General features: G+C 45.4%; 1 protein-coding gene across 6 annotated transcripts in view; it reads right to left on the bottom strand.

The window, feature by feature from the left end:
* tle2a (TLE family member 2, transcriptional corepressor a) overlaps window positions 1-18,957 on the bottom strand; it is a 38,223-nt gene that overhangs the window by 6,516 nt on the left and 12,750 nt on the right. Inside the window, exons 3-12 of one of the 6 annotated variants that reach the window (XM_030049857.1) lie at window positions 12,641-12,704; window positions 8,689-8,733; window positions 5,991-6,053; window positions 5,413-5,517; window positions 4,514-4,724; window positions 4,003-4,019; window positions 2,906-3,001; window positions 1,792-1,836; window positions 811-972; window positions 75-201 (exon numbers count right to left, since the gene is read on the bottom strand). In XM_030049857.1, coding sequence (XP_029905717.1) covers window positions 75-201; window positions 811-972; window positions 1,792-1,836; window positions 2,906-3,001; window positions 4,003-4,019; window positions 4,514-4,724; window positions 5,413-5,517; window positions 5,991-6,053; window positions 8,689-8,733; window positions 12,641-12,704 — 935 coding nt within the window. The remainder of the gene's footprint in view (window positions 1-74; window positions 202-810; window positions 973-1,791; window positions 1,837-2,905; window positions 3,002-4,002; window positions 4,020-4,513; window positions 4,725-5,412; window positions 5,518-5,990; window positions 6,054-8,688; window positions 8,734-12,640; window positions 12,705-18,957) is intronic. The other 5 variants (XM_030049859.1, XM_030049860.1, XM_030049861.1 and 2 more) reach the window with 5 other exon arrangements.

The raw sequence follows: 18,957 nt of genomic DNA, 5'->3' as shown, positions 1-18,957 counted from the left end.
AATATGTACCATGCAAAGGCAAATGAAAGAAAATCACTGGGTGTAATGTTGGAAAACGTGTTGGGTGCTCTCACCCAGTGGGTCCACACCAGGCTTGCCAGGGACCGGGCGGAACTGCGGGGGGCCGCTGGGTCCTGGGGTGTTGGACTCTTGAGACATGGGAGTCCCTGGTTTCATGCCTGGGGTGCTGGATTTCTCCCTCTGGATGAGAGGGAAGAACAAAGTAAGAACAGAAATAAATATATAATTATCGGTTAAACAAACATGGACAGAATTAAATATAAATTAGAGTAGAATTAGATATGAAAACAGAGTGAAACAGAGGGAGGAAGCCAAAGACAGAAACAGGACGGCATACAAACCTGAGATGAGACCTGAGAAACTGAAGGGATGTCAGTATCCTTGAGTGAATGTGTGTGGGATGCTGAATACACAGTATAATAAATCCTCTTTGTACACAACAGATGCAGTGTTACCTGGTGAGGTGCACTACTGACCCTGAACAAGACAGCACAACACAGGCAGGCGTGCATGTGTGTGTGTGTGTGTGTGTGTGTGTGTGTGTGTGTGTGTGTGTGTGTGTGAGTGTGGTGGCATTGGAGAAATGACTTGGTGAGTGTGCATGCAAGTGAGGGTGAGTGAATAAACTACATATGAAAGGATGCATATACAAGTAAAAAAACAAAAAAAAAACATGTGGGCGTTTGTTTGTGAATGTCTATGTGAAGACAAGTGAACTGCATGTTCATGAAAGCATGTATATATACTGTATTAAGACATCTGTGTGTGTGTGCACGTGTGTGTGTCCACCTGTGGGGGCTCCTTGCTGCGGGAGGGGGAGGCAGCGCTGCTGGAGGAGGCCAGCGAGGTGGGGCTGGCCTGCGGGGGGCCTTCTTTGCGGGACGGGGGCATCTTGTCCAGGCCGTTCTCCCTGGACGAGTAGGACTGCACGCTGCGTGGGGACGACGGGTCCTGCATTCAAAAAGACAAACTTTACTAACTATGTCACTGCACATGACAGCAGACTTTAACAAAAACTTAGAAAATGTGTTTTTTAAGAGTACACCTCTGAGAAACCTCTTGGCGATCAAACTGCGCGTACAGTTCTGTGACGCATTTTTTCTTGGATTTCTTGTCGATGAACTCTTGAGCTTCTGTAAGTGGTACTTCTTTTTTGTCCATTCAGCCGTAGCAGCTATTACTGCTCATGCAAACTACCTAGTTCGTCTGAGAATTCTCAAAATACTACTGTGAACATTACATTCAATGCTCCAGAGGTCTTTTGCTAGTAAACACCTAAAAGACACCACAATATAAGACCTTTCATGAACTGGATATAAGTTGAATCATTATTCTAATATCAAGTGGCAACAGGGAGTAGCAAAGCAGGCACATAGTTATATGAAAATGTCATGGATTATTTCTTTTAATAAATAAACAAATAAATAAATAATAGGATGTGCTGGTTAATATTATTTTTTTTTTACTGTTTTATTCTGTGAAGAAGAACTTTTTTCCAAGAGCCCCTTACGGGTGTTTTCCAAACTGTGATGTGCATCTCTTACCCTACTGTTATCCTATGTTCTTGGCTTTTGTCCTCCATAATTCGTAAAACTAATAAAATGCAGTCACTCATAAACAATAATATATTCAAGTGTGGTGTCGAGATGGAGGGGGGGGGGGGGGGGGGGGGGGTTATTATTCAGATGGCCCTGCTGGGTGTGTTTACATCATGTATACACATGAAAGCTGTGAAGTCAGGCGCACAGGGGCCAGTGGCTGCCTACTAACCTCATCCACCACCAAATTATCATCACTCTTATCCGCATCGCTGCCCTGAGAGAGAGAGAGAGAGAGGGAGAGAGAGAGGGAGAGAGAGAGAGAGAGAGAGGTTGCTATAGGCATTAAGGCATTTACAAAACTTTTCCAAAGCATTGAGATTTTTTAAAAAATCATATCTAACTTGTTTAAGCTGCTGTCTGAGGATAGAGGGAAAGTCAATTCACTGTTGACGCTGAATGTGAATGGACGGTACCAAATGTAAAACGTGCATTTTCCTTTACTCATGATTCTAGATGTCAAGCTGAGATGCAGGTGCAGACGTTCTCTAAAGGAAACAATGCACCGCTCATGTTTCTTTCTTGTAGGTACAAATGATGAACGCTTCAACAGGTCAACATCACAGCCAGCTCTACTCTCAGAACACCTTGTTAAGCCCTGCCCAGGAAGGATGCACGCTCTGCGCTCTGCCGCTGAACACCTTCACTGTCTGGACACCCTGACTGGTAGTTTATATGGGAGAACGGGAGGTGTGTGTATTTCAAACACATTCTCACTCCCAACAGTTGTAGAGCAGCAATAAAAATGAGCTAAAGCAAAGGGACAAAAACATTACACTATCTTCTGATAGGCTAGCCAAACTAGTCCACAGATGTTGAATTTTAAATTGTGGACAAGACAAACACTTAATGTAACATCCTGTAATATCAGCAGTGCAGCTAATGTGGAGTCCATGTTGTCTGTCGTCTCTCTGGACTGTAATTAATTTGAGAGTTGCTATTGTAACTCATTATATGTGAATTCATGTAAAATGTGTATATTTTACATTATTAATTATTACATGGTGGAATTTACAGATTGTAAAATACCACCCAAAGTTCATCAGTGCCCCACTACAAATCATCTTGCGTCCATCATAATGACGGTAATTGATACAAATACATCAATTTTGAGCAACGTGTGCAAAACTTTCACTGTAATATTATCCCATAAAGTGGCGGCAGGCCTCCAACATCCCGTGGCAGGTCCCTGTTCCAGCATTCTCATCAAAAGTGGAACGGCTGAGCCGGGTGAAACTTTCACTGAGTCGCTTAAACATTAAACAGCGTTATAAAAGCATCCTCACATAGTCTGTCATGAACTCCTTTTCGTCGGCTTTCCTCTTCTTCCCGTTGCTGAGGTAGTCTGCCGCGCGACCCTTATCCCCGTTGGACAGAGAGCTCTGCGGGGAGGAGGGGTGGGGGGGGTGCGGAGGGGAGGGGGAGAGGGAGGAGAAGGGGAGATTGAATCGAGGAGGAGAGAGCAGAGGCGACGAGCCAGCCAGAGGGAGAGGAGAGAGAGGGAGCGGCGAGAGGGAGTGAGGGCAGAGAGGGGAGAAGAGGGTGATAATGAGGTGAGAGGGACTGCATAAATCATGTCAGGCTCATAAGCGGCGGAGATGAATGTGAAAGAATATCAGCCCGCATCGATTGGCCAACTCGCTGTAGGAGTGAGAGGCAGGCAGGGAAAGTAAGAAGTTTTTCTTCGAGACAGCAGAACGGGCCATGGAGGGGTCAGTGTGCTCTGGCACCACAGCACTCTCTTCTCTTCACACAGAACAGTGAGAATCTTAGTGATTTGTTGGGTCTTATGAGCTAAATTGTTATTATACAGATTCCTGCACCTATGTCTTGAGGTAATCCTTGTATCTGCAAGTTTCAGAGAGCCAATATTAGGCTTTTAACTTTTATTTAATGCTACCTTGAACTGAATTTAATGGCAATTTAAAAACCATAGTGAAGAATCAAAGTTGACTAAACCTGCCTTTTTCCAACTGAACATGGCTGAGAAAAGTTCTGAAAGGAAAGCAGTTAAATAGGAAAGAGAACAACAGAGAATTAATTGGTTGAAAGATTTGTCAGTTGTGTTTAATAAGCACATTCAATGAAAAACACATTTTGCATATTGTGCTTCTGACTATGTTTTGAATTATTCCAAGTCCAATGCAAAGAAGCCTGTTACTGCATGATGAAATGGTGAAATGACTGTATTTCAGGTATATTTTTAGCCCACAATTTATTTTAAGACTTCTAAAAAGACTATAAAACGCTCTGCAGATACCTTACTAATGTAGAACGCTGAATTTAGCAGATTATTTATTATGTACAGTGACAGGAAGTGCAGACCAGTCTGACACGGGAAACTGTGCTTGACATAAGTGATGGTGTGCTGTGTCACACTTACCGGTCCTGCTTCACGATCTGTGATCATCCCAGGCAGCAGTGCGCCACATCCCGGTAGCAGAGCAAAAGACAGTAAATGCAAACATCAGTGCACAAGCGCACACACACACACACACACACACACACCATTATCTCCCATCACTTTACATCAGTCTACAGCTGATGACTCAGTGGAAATATCCCTGAGGAGTGTTATTATCAGTACTACTTCTGTGTCCTGCCAAGAATTCAAAGCCAAGCCAATCATCAGAATCCATCGAGCCAAGCTCCGGTAATTCTCCATACCCACCTCAGCTACATGTTTCCATTCTCAAAAGTGCAGAGTGGCTCTCCTCCAGCCCTAAACTCATCTAGATTTTTACACTTTTTGCTTTGAGAACCACAAAGTGAAACGGTAAGTGGATGTGGCTTGTTTTAACTCAAGTTCTCTGGCAAAAACTCACTATCACAAAAGAAGGAGGACGCATTAGACTCCCACCCCACACCTCATCATGGCCGCCCTGTCCCTGTACCTCTGTGGTGCTCTGCTGCAGCGGCGGCAGCTGCTGCCTCTAGGTGGGCCCTCTCATCCTTGGCAGCCAGTTGGGCACCCAGCGCCCCGGAGAGGGCCAACAGGCCAGACCCCCCGCCTAGCGCCAGGCCAGGGTGGGGCAGTCCTGACGGGTGCGGACCCATTGGCAGGCCCTGGGCATGCTGGGAGAGGTGCTGAGCCTGAAGCTGCTGCTGTACAGAGGAGGAAGGAAGAGGAGAGAGCGAGCGATAGAGAGAGAAAGAGAAAGAGAGGTGACTTCTAGGCATGGGAGGACGTGGCTTAGCGGGAAGTGTGGACAGGAGGAAAGAGAGAAAGAAAGGGGGTCTCCATGCTATGAAGTGGAGGAGAGGAGGAGTGCAGAGGTAGTGCTGAGGCAGTGGCTCTTTAGGAGGGGAAGCACTGCAGTCAAATCAATCTCAAGGAATGTATGGTAACTGGGCTGATGAGAAATAATGTGAGCGGCAGCACTGTTTAAAGCCTAAATTGCTGTGTGATCAGATTTATTGCAGATTATTAATGGCCCAGTGAATGCGGGTAGGGCCAAGAGTGTGTTTTAGACACACACAATACACAAAGCCAGTGCCTTAATGTCCAATCAGGCTTTCAGCCACACACACCGTATTTGCATTTCCAACATTTGGAAAAATAATGTGGTACACTTGATTAGGCCACTTCAAAATCTGAGGCTCTTCAGGTGCCTGGTAAGCACTGAGGTCACTCAAATTCTTAAACAATTTGAATATTTTGAAATGGTCATCTGAGACCATTTTTTTTTAAAATCTGTCATCATGTGTTTTAGGACTGGCACCAGAGTGTCCAACTCCATGAAAGCAAAAGAAAAGAAGGAAATTAAAACATATGGGAGGATGGGGTACACACTGTATGAGGCAGAGGGGGGAGTCCACGTACCCCTATCGACGCATTTAACTCCCCCATAGTCACCTGCTTGGCGCGCTCCATGGCCTGGACCACCTGTTGTTGGTGCTGTGGAACAAACCGAGAGGTCAGCGAGGGCGGGCGGATGCAGAGGAAATACTCAATCTCAGATGCTTTTCCTTCATTAAGTGAAATTAATATTCATTATGCAGAATATTTCTTAATTAGTGTGAAAAAGTATTCATACTTTTTGCTAACGGGATGTTTGAAATAGTGATTTTGTAGCGCTGGGATTTATGTGAGCGCATGTGAGCATTTGGCCATCAAGAAAAATGAGTGCTTTGAAGTTGCGTCCATCTGCAGCTCTGTGTGTGTGTGTGTGTGTGTGTGTGTGTGTGTGTGTATGGGTGCGTGTCTGCATGTCTCGTGGCATGTCAAAGTGTTTCGCTGTGAGTTATTGCTTACTGTGTGCATGCGTGTGCACACCTTCTGTGTGGGCTGCTGTCAGGCAGAAAGAGAGAGGATCTGAACATAGTACAGTGAGCTGGTGTGTGTGTGTGTGTGTGTGTTGTCTGTCCCACCTCCTGTGACAGGAATGGGATGAGCTGAGCACAGATCACGTTCAACCGCTTGGCAATCTCCGTCTGAAAGAAAAAAAGAAAAAAGGTGGGTGGGTGTGGAGATACTGTCACTTTGATGAATAAACACACATGCACACACACTCACAGACCCAAGAACAGGCGTGCACAACATGAAAACACACATAAAAAGTTACACACACACATGCACACACGCGCACACACACACACACACACACACACACACATAGGGTGGCTGTGGCCTGCTTCTCTCAGGGCCAGTGTGGTAAATATTTCAGCTGCTTACATCTGGTCCATGCAAATGGAAACTCTGCCAGGGAGCCTGGCTAAAATATTCATGGACAGCATCTGCTGTGGCCACGGCCAGCCCACACAGAGAGAGAGAGTGAGTGTGTGTGTGTGTGTGTGTGTGTGTGTGTGTGTGTGTGTGTGTGTGTGAGTGTGTGTGTGTGTGAGTGTGTGTGTGTGTGAGTGTGTGTGTAGGAAAAAGTGCACGTTTGTGTGTTTTCTCTCCATGCACATGTCTTGGCCATGTATGTGTGAGCTCTCTGCTTATGTGTGATGTGCCCTTGTACGTCAATATCCTGCATTTGTGTGTGTGTGTGTGTGTGTGAGAGAGAGAGAGAGAGAGAGAGAGAGAGAGAGAGAGAGAGAGAGAGAGAGAGAGAGAGAGAGAGAGAGAGAGAGAGAGAGAGAGAGAGAGAGAGAGCGCTTCCTGCTGGGGGTCAGTCGTTCTAGCTGTGGGTGAATGTCTGTTCTGATCTGCTCTACTATACAGCCAACAGCCCCCCATCATCATCTCTCTTTCCAGCCCTCTCCCTTCCCCTCCATCTTTCTTTCCATCTCTCACTCCATTTATCTCTTTCCATCCATTCTTCGTTCCCTTCCCAGTATTAGTGCAGTAATCAGGGTTACAAGCTTTTCCATGTGATGTCTAACAGACACGTGTCCACACACACACACACACACACACACTTAGTGGCAGGCCCAACAAGGCCGTTAGGGCCAGTAATGATATGCATGCAGAGATCATGATGACAACATCATTATGGCCACAGGCTGTTCATCTTGTTGACAGCTAGCCTCTGCTCTGTGTGTGTGTGTGTGTGTGTGTGTACCTGAGTGTGTGCGCGCTCACATGTGTGAGAATGCATGTGCACATTTGTGTGTGTACACACACAAACACACACACTCTTTCTACCCCATTCTCTCTCTTAAGTGATTTATTGACGCCGGACTGAACTTCCACCCCCTCCTTTTCCCTTGCTCTTCCTCTCTCGTACACTCTCTCTTGCTCTCTCATTCCTCTTGCCTGCTTCCCTCCCTCTTTCCATTTTGCAGCCAGGCAGAGTGCCCCCCTCCCCTCCTCCCCTCCACCTTTCCTCTGAATCCATCACCCCCTCCCCAAGGGAGACACAATGATTTCTTGTTAGAGAACGCCAACTACTAAATGACATCTTCAGGAGAGAGAGAGGGGGAGTGAGTGAGAGAGCACGTGAGCAATCCAGAGAAAGAGGATAAAGAGGGGAGGACAAAATGGGAGAGGGGAAATGAAAAGAGGAGGCGGAGGAAGGAGGATGAGGAGGAGGGGGTGGACTGGGTCAAGGAAATGACAGCCAGTGAAGGAGGGATGAGGGAAGGGAGAGGAGAGATAGAGAAAGAAAGAAAAAAGACAGAAGGGAGGCAGATGAGGAAATGCAAGATGGAGGGGCTGCACGAGAGAGAGAGGGAGAGGGAGAGAGAGAGAGAGAGAGAGAGAGAGAGAAGACACTGGGAAGGCAGTGACCTGATTTAAAGTGAAATTCAGCATGGACTATGTCTGCAATGAGATAGAGGTGGAGAGAGAGAGAGCAGGGAGACAGAGAGACAGTCAGAGAAAATAGAAAAAGAGTGTCTGCGAGAGAGAAAAAGACAAATGCACAGGAAAAGGGGGAGAAAAATCAGACTGAGGAAGATGGAAGGGAATATTGAAGAAACAGATGAAGAGATAGGTGTGTTTTAAAAAAGATGTAAAAAATGAAAGTAATAGAAGGGAAAGCAGAGAGAGAGAGATTGGGATATAGGAGCAGGGGATGAGTGGGATAGAGAAATGGACGGAAGGAGGGAGGGAGGGATGGATGGAGGGCGTGCAGAGGCAGTAATAGACAGGGATTTATGATGGGAGAGAGGGGAGGCTGTTTTGCAGGCTCAGGGAAGGGCACAGTATTCTCATCTGTCTGTCTGTGGTAGAGAAATTAATTCTGTTTGTGGATCCTATTAACGCCTCCACAGCATAACGCTGCCATATAGGTCCATCAGAGAGAGGGGATTTACATGAGAGAGAGAGAGAGAGAGAGAGAGAGAGAGAGAGAGAGAGAGAGAGAGAGAGAGAGAGAGAGAGAGAGAGAGGGAGGGGGAGAGTCTTTCCTGAGAAGCATTAGTTACTTAGAATAGAGCTGATTGGGGCAAAAGAAGGAGACAGTGATAAAGGGGGAGAGGTGTGTGTGTGTGTCTGTTCATGTGTGTGTGTGTGTGTGTTCATGTGCACTCGCATGCATGTTGAACAGAGCTCATTTGTGAATAATGAGGCAGAGAGAATAATGTAAGCCTTTAGGAGTGTTATGCAGGACAGAGAGAGAGAGAGAGAGAGAGAGAGAGAGAGAGAGAGAGAGAGAGAGGGAATGTCTGGGCACTCACTCACCTGTTTGTGCATTTCAATGTTAAGGCCATAGGACATCTCATAATACTGAAACACAGGAGAACATCAGTCACTACAAGGATAGAAATGCAAAAAAATAGGAGGAGAAAGGCAAGAACGTTGGTGTGTTGAAACAGCTTTCCCCCATTTCTTTTAATATTTTAATGACACTTTTTGTAGAGCAAATACAAAGAACTAAATAGCAATGCATTATTAATTCTAACTTAGCACATACACAAAGCAAAAGAAACAACCCCCACAAATGCTGTGCTCCAAAATAAAAGGGAATTGTATGTTGAATCCTTAGAAATGATGAAAGGCACATGTGATATGCAAGGCATCAGTCTTCATCAACTATAATTGGTATAATTTTTTGTTTCCCAGGCTAGTCGGTTTAGTTTATCTGCAGTGATACACTGCAGGCTGAACGATTAAAGAAAAAAATAAATCGCATTGCAATTAATTCTGAAATTGTGATACGATTCACAATTTTAGTCGGAATGATAATTTTTGCATTTTAATTTTTCTTTTCCCTGAAAAACCTATTAAAATGATAGATGGTGTAATTTATGCAAACACATTTTTTATTTTCCAAATGTAAGAAAAACATTTTCTTGCATTTGGAAAATACAGTTTGTAGGAGCAGCACACTACTTGATTTACAATTGTGCTTTGTCACACAGTTTACCTTCAAAACATTTCAGCTCCTGTGATATGGAGATTGCACTCGGCCATACTGCAATTTTGATTAATATTCTGATTAATTGTCCAGCTCTAAGGCAAAATATTGATAAAATGGGACCACACACAAAAAATAGAAAGGAAAACAATCATTTTTGCAGATGGAATGAATGAGATTAAGAGACGTGATAGCGACTCCCCTAAAAAAGAAAAAACAAACAAACACACACACACACACACCACAAACAAGACTGAGATAAGTCAAGAAAAATCAAAGGAATGCACTGTCATTTAATTTCTTCATAAAGTAATAGAAATTCAGTCATTGCTTTGACAAAAATAAAGGAAACAAGTTGAACTCTCACCCATACAAAAAAAAAAAAGCAAAAAGAAAGGAAAGTCTTGTGCATTCAGGCTCAGAAAATGCCAGGCTTGGCATGTGTACCCTGAAGTACCAGCGTGTCCCTGAAAGCACATTACCGCTGACTTAACCTTGACTCTATTGGAAGTCAATGGCACTAAAGTGACCCTGAGGTGCGTTTGGGAAGCCAGAACCTGGAGCGAGGCTGGGAAATCATCGGCGGGCAGAGAAGGTGCAATAATGACGTCTAATGTATGCTATTTGGCCACGGCTTTTATGTCAAAGTCCTGGGAGCGGTGAGCAAGGCAGGGAGAGGCGGACGCCAGAGACAGACAGGTGAGTGTCTCCCTGCCTCTCCGTCTCTCTCGCTCTCTCTCTCTCTCTACCTTCAGAGGGGAAGGAAAAGGAGAGCATTTTAAAGTCAGATGCCTCGAAAAGTGACAGGCTGACATTTGGTTTTCAGCAGCGGCTGGTTGAAGAGAGAGGAGATTGGCAGTTGGGCAGCCGGAACAGCCTGGCAGGATGGGAGAGGGGATGGCAGGGGTCCTCTCTCTCCAGACATCTTCTCTGGCAGTTAGCGTGGGTGCGTGTGTGTCTGTGTGTGTGTGTGTGTGTGTGTACAGCACAAGTGTGCAACTGTGTAGGCGTGTATATCTGTGTGCTTTGTGTGCGTGCATTTCTCTGCGAGTATGTGTGTGTGTGTGTGTGTGCTCTTCTTTATGTGTGTGTTTGTCTGTGTGCCTCCATAAAAGACGCCTTTCCTGGCAGCTGGCAGCTCTGCTCAGCGGTTGGCGTGCCAAGTTTCGCCTGTTGCTTAGCAACATCCAAACTCCCCCAAATCAGCAGCCAGGGAAGGAGAACTGGCCTGTGCTCGGTGCCAGCAATCACCCCTCTACCTCCCCAACCCCACCCAACCAACTCCAATTCCCCCCACGAGTACCCGCTCCGTGCCAAGGATGCCACATAGCTCTTTTTGTGCCACAGTGGGCGCTGGGCAGCTTGCACTCACTCACTCAGCTGTGGGTGTGTGTGGCTCTGGATCACAGGTACAGCCAGGATAGAGGTATTCGACTTAAAAAACAAAGTGAGGTGTTTAGGAAACATCCACTGAGCACGTCCAGTTTACAGCCACACACACAGTCTCGCTGAGCGCTGCCTCGAGTGGTGCGAGGGCAAAGCGGAAAGGACCTCGCTCAGTACCACGCTCAGTGTGTCGTCTTTACTTGTTTCCATGCCCGGATTTTCAAAGCCTTTCCAGGGATTCAAACCGGCAACCTTCTGATCACAGCCTCATGTAACTGTAAGGCTTCCCCTGCCTACAGTAATGAGGTGTGTGTGTGTGTGTGTTCATGTATTTGTGGTGTGATCCAAAAAATCCCTATAATCCTCCCTATAGGAGTGAGTTCTGAGCTCTATATACAAACGGTTCAAAACAGAAGTGTGTTGATCCACTTCAGAGGACGTCATAAATTTGGTTTGAGTTTTATGTAAAAAATAAATAAATAAATAAAATTTGCATCATGTTCTTAAATACTAGAAAAAATCCTATATATAGACCATAATATAATTTAATGTGATACTTGACTATACTAGACTTGATACTTCTTCCACACAATGTCAACATTTAGTTGTCGGCAATGTTTTTTTCACAAGGTCCAACGCCCAATCATGTAACATCACTGTAAAGGTCAGCTTGTCCTCTTAAAGGCACAGCAAGATCCAGCCCACCACACATGTCACAGCCCAGGAGGATACAATGTTTGTCTTTTCCTGCTTTTTGGATACTACTTACACTGTTTCCTAAGAACAAACATAGGGGCTGATATCTGATAATATTAAAAAGAGATATTTGTGGTCATACGCAATATTTTCTATAATATTGAGCAATATCAAAATGACAAAAATGTTTTATTTAACTTCTATTGGATTAAAAATAAAAATCAAATAAATTTCTGATGCTGCAGCTCACAGGGAGAGATTTCTCCCCGCTCCATGTACGTCATGTTATCACAGATCTGAAAATTTACTAGACAGATATTCCAAGGTCCACTTTCTATGTCGTAAAACAAGGTGTATCAGTAAATAAAACTTGCCAGACAACACAGTTTATAACCGTTTTTTTTTGGCCGGACAATCTCAAAATGTTGTCGACTGTGCTGTGAGTTTCCTGTTTTCAGAAAGTACATTTATCATTGACTGATGCCTCCTATAGGATCCCATATAAAAAGGGTGGTGACAGTTGGAAAAAAAAAATTCTTTGTGTGTTCACACCCTATTTTATGTAAACCGACACTGTGTCTGGTGGATAAAAAAAAAAAAAAAAAATCACAAATATTTGCCTGTATTTGGCGGGTGCTAATTTGCCACCCTGATTAACATGCCTAGTTTTGCAATAGAGCGCGCAATTTTGATCACACATCATGACAATTTTGAGTAGTGTGCAAGACATGTACATTGATAATGTCAAGTATTGCAATATTTTGATGAGCCAGTATTTCTGATAGTAAATTCTGGATATTGCCCAAACGTAACCATTAATTTAACTGTAAAACCTAGACTGGATAATAACAATAACAAAAGACTAAATGTAGGTTAATTCCCTTTCAACTACATCCACGCTGACAACTATAACACACACACACACACACACAACTCATGTAAAAAATAGTCCAGAAATACATACAAACTGAGACAGACACAAAAAGAAATGGCTGCAAAAACAAGCACAGAGATTGCACGCCCATGTAAGTGCTGTTTATTCTGCAGTCCTATGATGTGTGTATGGCAGTGTGTGTGTGTGGTCTTGCGTGCGGTTTTCAGTGGGTGCTGTTTGGCCGCTGTAAGCAGAAGGGGGACTCAGCGGTCTTGGCAACACACTTTTGAGTGAACACGGAGAGGCTTGATCTGTCTCACCATAACGTAGTGTCTCTGGATCTCAGTCTTTTCTGTGGCCAGTTTCTCACATTCCAGCTTCAAACTGTGAGAGGAGAGGAGAGAAGAGAAGAGAAGTTAGGCTTTGGTTTGCACCATACCAAAAAAAAAAGAAAATCCACAACGCAATTAGCAACATGACAACAAATTACTCCCTCCTCACTCTCTCACACACACCAACACACACACACACACACTTTCAGACACGCACACAGAAGGGTGGGGGGGGAGAGCGCAGGGTGGCTGGGGTGCTGACAGCCCATTATCACCTCAGAGCAGAGCAGAAATAGACGAACTCACGCTTGGAGCCTGAAATCTAGCCAAGACTGCAGGCAGGCACATACAAGGTGTCTCTCTTTTTACTCTCCTCTCCCTCTCTCTCTCTCCCTCACTCACTCTCTCTCTCTCCCTCTCTGTGGACAATTTTCTGCATCTATCCATGTGCACTCCACTCCTCATCCTGCTGCCTCCTTCTTCCAAATTACCTGTCTGTCTGTCCGTCTGCCCTTCCCATTCACCTCCTACCACACACACACACATACACACACACACACACACACTTTGCCAAGTTTCACAGAGCTAGCCGAAGCCTCCGGTTAAGTGGGTCAAATTTGCCATTTTGGAGTTGCCCTATCTACTGTGTCCAATATTAATGAGTCTCCCCCCTCTTTCTTTGACCATTACTCCCTCTTTCCACTCGCTCTGTGCTTGGGACAAGATCAGCGTCTGTCACTCAGCCTCTCTGTCCCGGCCAAGTTATCATGAGTGTGACCTGCAGCAACCATGAGGCCTGGCACGGTCTCTCTCTCTCTCTTCTCTCTTTCTCTCTCTCTCACACACACACACTTCTCCTTGAAGAGGTGCCAGCCAAACACTTTTCCCTTGTGTCCCATATTTCTGTCTGTCCTCTCTATGCCTGCCTGTCCCCCTCCCCCTCTCGCTCTGTCTGTCTCTCCTTTGCACCCGCCGCGGTCCCAAGTGTCCTCTGAAACTGGATAAAGTAATGCCTGCATTCGCAAACACGCACACATCCTGTTTCTGAATGTTGCTCATGCGCCGGCTGCAAACACAACTTGTTACCTCAACAAATCTCCCTCTCTCTCCATCTTCCTCTCGCTCTCATACACACACACACACACACACACACACACACACACACACACACACACCCAAGCCCCCTTCCTCTTCCCCAGAGAGGCAGTATATTTCAGGCCCTCTGCGTTTTACGCTGACTTGTTTGCGGGCGGCAGATAGATTGATGCGGGGGTTGTAGTACGTTGGGGTGGGAGTGGGTGGGTGGGGTGTGTGGGGGTGGGAGGCGAGGGGGGGGTCGTTTGGCGGAGGGAAAATTAGAATATGATTAATACTGCAACATTACCCCCAGCCGCAACAGGTAATAACGGCCCCATCCGCTCCCCTTCGCCAGCGCTGCACGCACACACACCCATAATTGACTCATTTATCATTGCCAGCCAGTTGAGGAGAAGAGGGACGGAGGGGGAGGGAGGGAGGAAAGGAGGGAGGACGAGCAGGAGAGGGTGGGGGGGGGTGTGGATGGAGGGAAGTGAGGATTAAATTCCCCCTCCCACCCACCACCCTATAGATTTTATTACAGTGGAATTGCCTCTCGGCACAAGTCACCTGCGGCTGGGCTTTCTGAGAACTAATGCTGCCATCGCCTTCATGTATATGCGTGTGTGTATGTGTGTGTGTGTCTGTGTTTATCAAGACTTAAACTTGGGATGAGCTTTGCGAAGCAGGGCTGTGACTAAAGACACACACACACACACTACTGGCAGTGATTGCTGTGGACCGCTTGGTATCTTCAATGTGCGAGCGATGATGCTTAATGACAACTTGCAGCTTAAGGATGGATTAAAATAATACTACCTAATACTATCAGGTCATTTGGAGAGCCCTCGCTAAGGCTGAGGAGGAGGAGGAGGAGGAGGTAGGGGGCTCCAGTTAGAGACACTGGGAAATGACCACTCACTTTGCCAGGCTGGCACATAAACACACACACACACACACACCCAAGAAATAAGCCACCTTGAGCCATCAGTTTTCTTGGTGAGCAGCAGTCAAGTCATGCAGTCACATAGCATGAAAATGAAACACAACAACCAAAAAATTAAATGTCTTTACATGCATAAAAATCAGAACTGTGTTTTTGGATGCAGCATTCCACAAATTGCATAACAAGGTTGCAAAGGCCAGTGGACACACACAAACACACACACACACACACACACACACACACACACACACACACACACACACACACATTTTCAGGAAAAGATGGTCACTTCATGTGCTTACAGCAAGGACCCCAAGGTCGTACTCAGAAAGCAATAGCCATTCACCACAAAATGGACTTCAAGGAATGGAAATTACTGTGTGTGAATTTGTGCGTGTGTGTGTGTGTGTGTGTGTGTCGTCTGTGTCATTATGTGACTGCGGGACCATAAAAGGGGGAGTGGGTGGGGGTGGGGGGGCGGAATAGGGAGAGAAGGAGGGAGGGAAGGAGGGGAGGAGAGCGGTGAGCGGGGAGTGGGTATTTCATGTAGAAATGATTGCCTGTAATAATTAGTCCTTGGCTCAGTACCATTCAGAGAGAGAGGGAGAGAGAGAGAGAGAGAGAGAGAGAGAGAGAGAGAGAGATGGTTATAAGAATGGAGAGAAAGAAACAGGACAGAGTGACACTAAGAGAAAACAAGATTGAGTGAGAGAGTGAACGAATGAGCGAGTAAGAGAGAGAAAGAGCAAGCAAGGGGAAAAAAGGAGATATGAGTGTGTGTGTGTGTGTGTGTGTGTGTGTGTGTGTGTGCGTGTGTGCGCGCATGTGTGTGCCACGGTGGGCTCGGTTCCTCCAATCTCTCGCTGGCGGTGACAGGAGATAAGATGATCAGCCGAATGCGCTACAAATCTGCAGCCTGCCAGCCCTCAGACAGCTCTGTCAGTGCTGCACGGCTACTGAATACACACACACACACACACACACACACACACACACACACACACACACACACACACAGAACCACACATTTGGAGCACAAAAGCATTTAGGCATGCATGCACACACACACACACACACACACACACACACACACACACACACAAACACACTTGTAGCATGCAAGCACACAGACACCACATGTGACTGGAGTACACACAGGCGCACAGATGCACCCAAACACACATTAAATAAACACAAATGGAAGCACACACACGTGCAGGCATACTGGCACATACACACACACACACACACACACAGTCTAATGAGCACCCACAGATAGTAAGCATCTAATTAAGATCCTGCACTGTGTAGAAATGTGCCGACTGCCTTTTTAGACTCGACTACGGCTTGGATTAGGCTACAGGGTATTGTTAATGTGTCTACTCTCCCACTTCCACTGCTCATCCTCTTTAACAAAATGACATTTTCACTATTCTCACATTGATTATCTCTGCAATAAAGAGACATTTTCTTTTTTTTTTTTTTTGGGTTTTGTTTTTGTTTTCCAGGGAAAAAGAAAAAAAAAAAACTCTGGTAGGTTGCTTTAGTTCCTTGTAAGGAACAGTTTTTTAGTTGTTTTTTACAGAAAGAAAATGCAAGCAAACATTGATTTTCTCTCCACAAAAAGGCACTTGTGAACGGTGGGACTGCAGAAACATAACAATCTCTAACCTATTGATTCCTATTGATTCTGGCATGCTGCTATCAATTCTGATTCCACCGTGAATTCAGAAGTTGAATTGGCTCGAGATAGCACGTTCTCGTCGAGGCAAGCAGGCATCACAAGCTACAAAATCCTACAACAAATATAGAGGTAGCAGTGGGAAAGTACACACACACACACACACACACACACACACACACACACACACACACACTGGTGGGGAGCTGCTGTGTAGCGACTATGCCAGTGTTGTGCCTTTGAAGCGCCGAGGCCGTTTACCCCCCCTCCAGGTATGTGCATGTTCGCTTTACATCTCATTAACTATTAATGAGCCTTTCCTCTCTGCTCCACTACAACACTGGAAAACCTCCGGCTTCTCCCTCTCTCAGCCTTACTCTCTTACCCTACTTCAAACACAACATTCTCGCTCTCACACAAACACAAACACACACAAACACACACACACACACACACACCAGAGACCCACCCAACTTGCCCGTGTAGCCTTTCATCATCTCTCAAGGGCGTGTACAAGAGCAAACACACGCGCACACACACAAACACACACACACAAACTAAACAAAGCTGGGATCCTGTCGCACAATCGCAGGGCAGCCGTACCCCTCCCTGCTGTCAGCCTCTGAATTTACTGTAAGGGCTGCTCTTTCATAACGTGCACATATACACACACATGCACACACACACTTAGAACAGGGGAGAGGGTGTATAAGGCACAGACAAACCCACGAATAAAATGCACACACATCCATAAACAAACCGCAAAACCCTAAGCCCTCCCTAAAGCAAATATAATTTCATCATTTAGTGAGTGACAGACAGGCAGTAAAACACAGCATCCTGCAGATTCTCACTTTTCTCTCCCATTACAGCCAGTCTCTCTCTTTATGCTGGTTAACATTGCAGTTATTAATCCTTATCATTTTATATGCTGACAGCAAAGAGCAAAATATGCTTAAGATGACATGGCATGACAGGCACTCACAACGAAGAGTGTGTGTGTGTGTGGTAATAGTTACTATACTACTGCGTAGTATTTGGACAGAGAGGAGTGAAGGAGCTCTCAAGTGCTGAGTGGCAGCATGTCAGTGCCAAGTGGGGAGCCTATCTTACACTACAGACCACACACATACACAGAGGTTGTTACCGGTGAATGCAAACATGCTTGCTCTATGACCAACACGCACCCACGCACGTGTGTTTGTGTGTGTGTGTGTGTGTGTGTGTGTGGAGAGAGAGGGAAAGAGAGAGAGAATTACAGTAATGACAGCTCTGTGTCAGCAGCTCCTCCTGTCTCCCCTCAGTCTGCTGATTACAGCCTCTTTAGCTACCCACCGAGTGCGCATGCACACACACACACTCACACACACAGCAGCAGCAGCAGCAGCAGCAGCAGCAGCAAAAGCAGACTAGATGACCCACCCATGTCCTCTTGATTAATTAACCCTTTCATATCTTTAGTGTCACATAGATCTTTTCCTCCTTATCCTTTAACACCATCCACACAGACATCCACTAGAGCCAGAGACATGCCAGTCAAAACCAACAAGTGACAAATTTAGAAATGCAGCCTGCCACACATCCACCCCCTCCATACACAGAGCGCGCGCGCACACACACACACACACACACACAGATCCTCGCAGCTCATCAGTGCTAATCTCTTTCCTCCGTCTCTTTCCTGCCATCTAATCCAACATCTATCACAATCCAGCCACCTTCTCTGCAGCCAAAATACACAACTAAGCCCTGCTATTTCCAGAGCACATCTATCTGTGTGTGAAGATAATTGGGGAGGCCCGTGCATGTGTGTTAAACGCATGTGTTGGATTGTGCGCCTGTCTGACTGCGCGCGTGTGTGTGTTTGTGTGGCGGCGGCCCTCTGTGGGTGTATAGGTCATGCTTTCCTTGCAATGTGATTAGAGTGTGAGCAAGTCTGATTACATGAGGTGTAGTCTGTGATCAGATGAGGATCTCTGACCAGAGCTGTCTAGAAATGGCTTAAACACGGCCACTGCTAATCTGACTTACCACTGGGGCTGCAACTAACAATTATTTCCATTATTGATTATTATGTCAATTATTGTCTCAATTAACTGTTGAATTGTTTAGTCCATAAAATGACAGAAAATGGTGAAAAATGTTTATCATAATTTCCAACAACCCAAGGTGACATCCAAATGTGTCCTCAAATTTAGTTGGTTGTCAGAGGACTAAAAAAAAACCCAAAAATATTCACATTTGAGAGGCTGGAATCAAGAGAATGTGGAGATCTTCTTCTTAAAAATAGTTGGTGGGTAATTTAGTAGTTGGAATTTAATAAATTATTCGACTAATTGTTGCAGCTCTACTGACCACCACCTGTCTGTCCCATTTCAAACTATTCCCAAACACATTTTTTTAAGTGTAGGAAGAGAACTGGGATCTAGCAATCTCAGTGCTGCACTGTTATGGAAGAGAGAAGTGCTGTTACTGTGCTGCTTCTAATGTTAAAGGCTAACTTCTATTTTTATATCATAGATGATTTTATGATCTCAATGTAGCATATGGCCTGGGAGAAAAAATACATGCATGATTTGACTCCTTGGTAACGGCTATAGA

Source organism: Myripristis murdjan, chromosome 4, assembly GCF_902150065.1.
Source record: "Myripristis murdjan chromosome 4, fMyrMur1.1, whole genome shotgun sequence".
Classification (NCBI taxonomy): Eukaryota; Metazoa; Chordata; class Actinopteri; order Holocentriformes; family Holocentridae; genus Myripristis; species Myripristis murdjan.
Note: the sequence above shows the minus strand (reverse complement) of the source record. Positions and strands in the feature narration are given on the sequence as shown.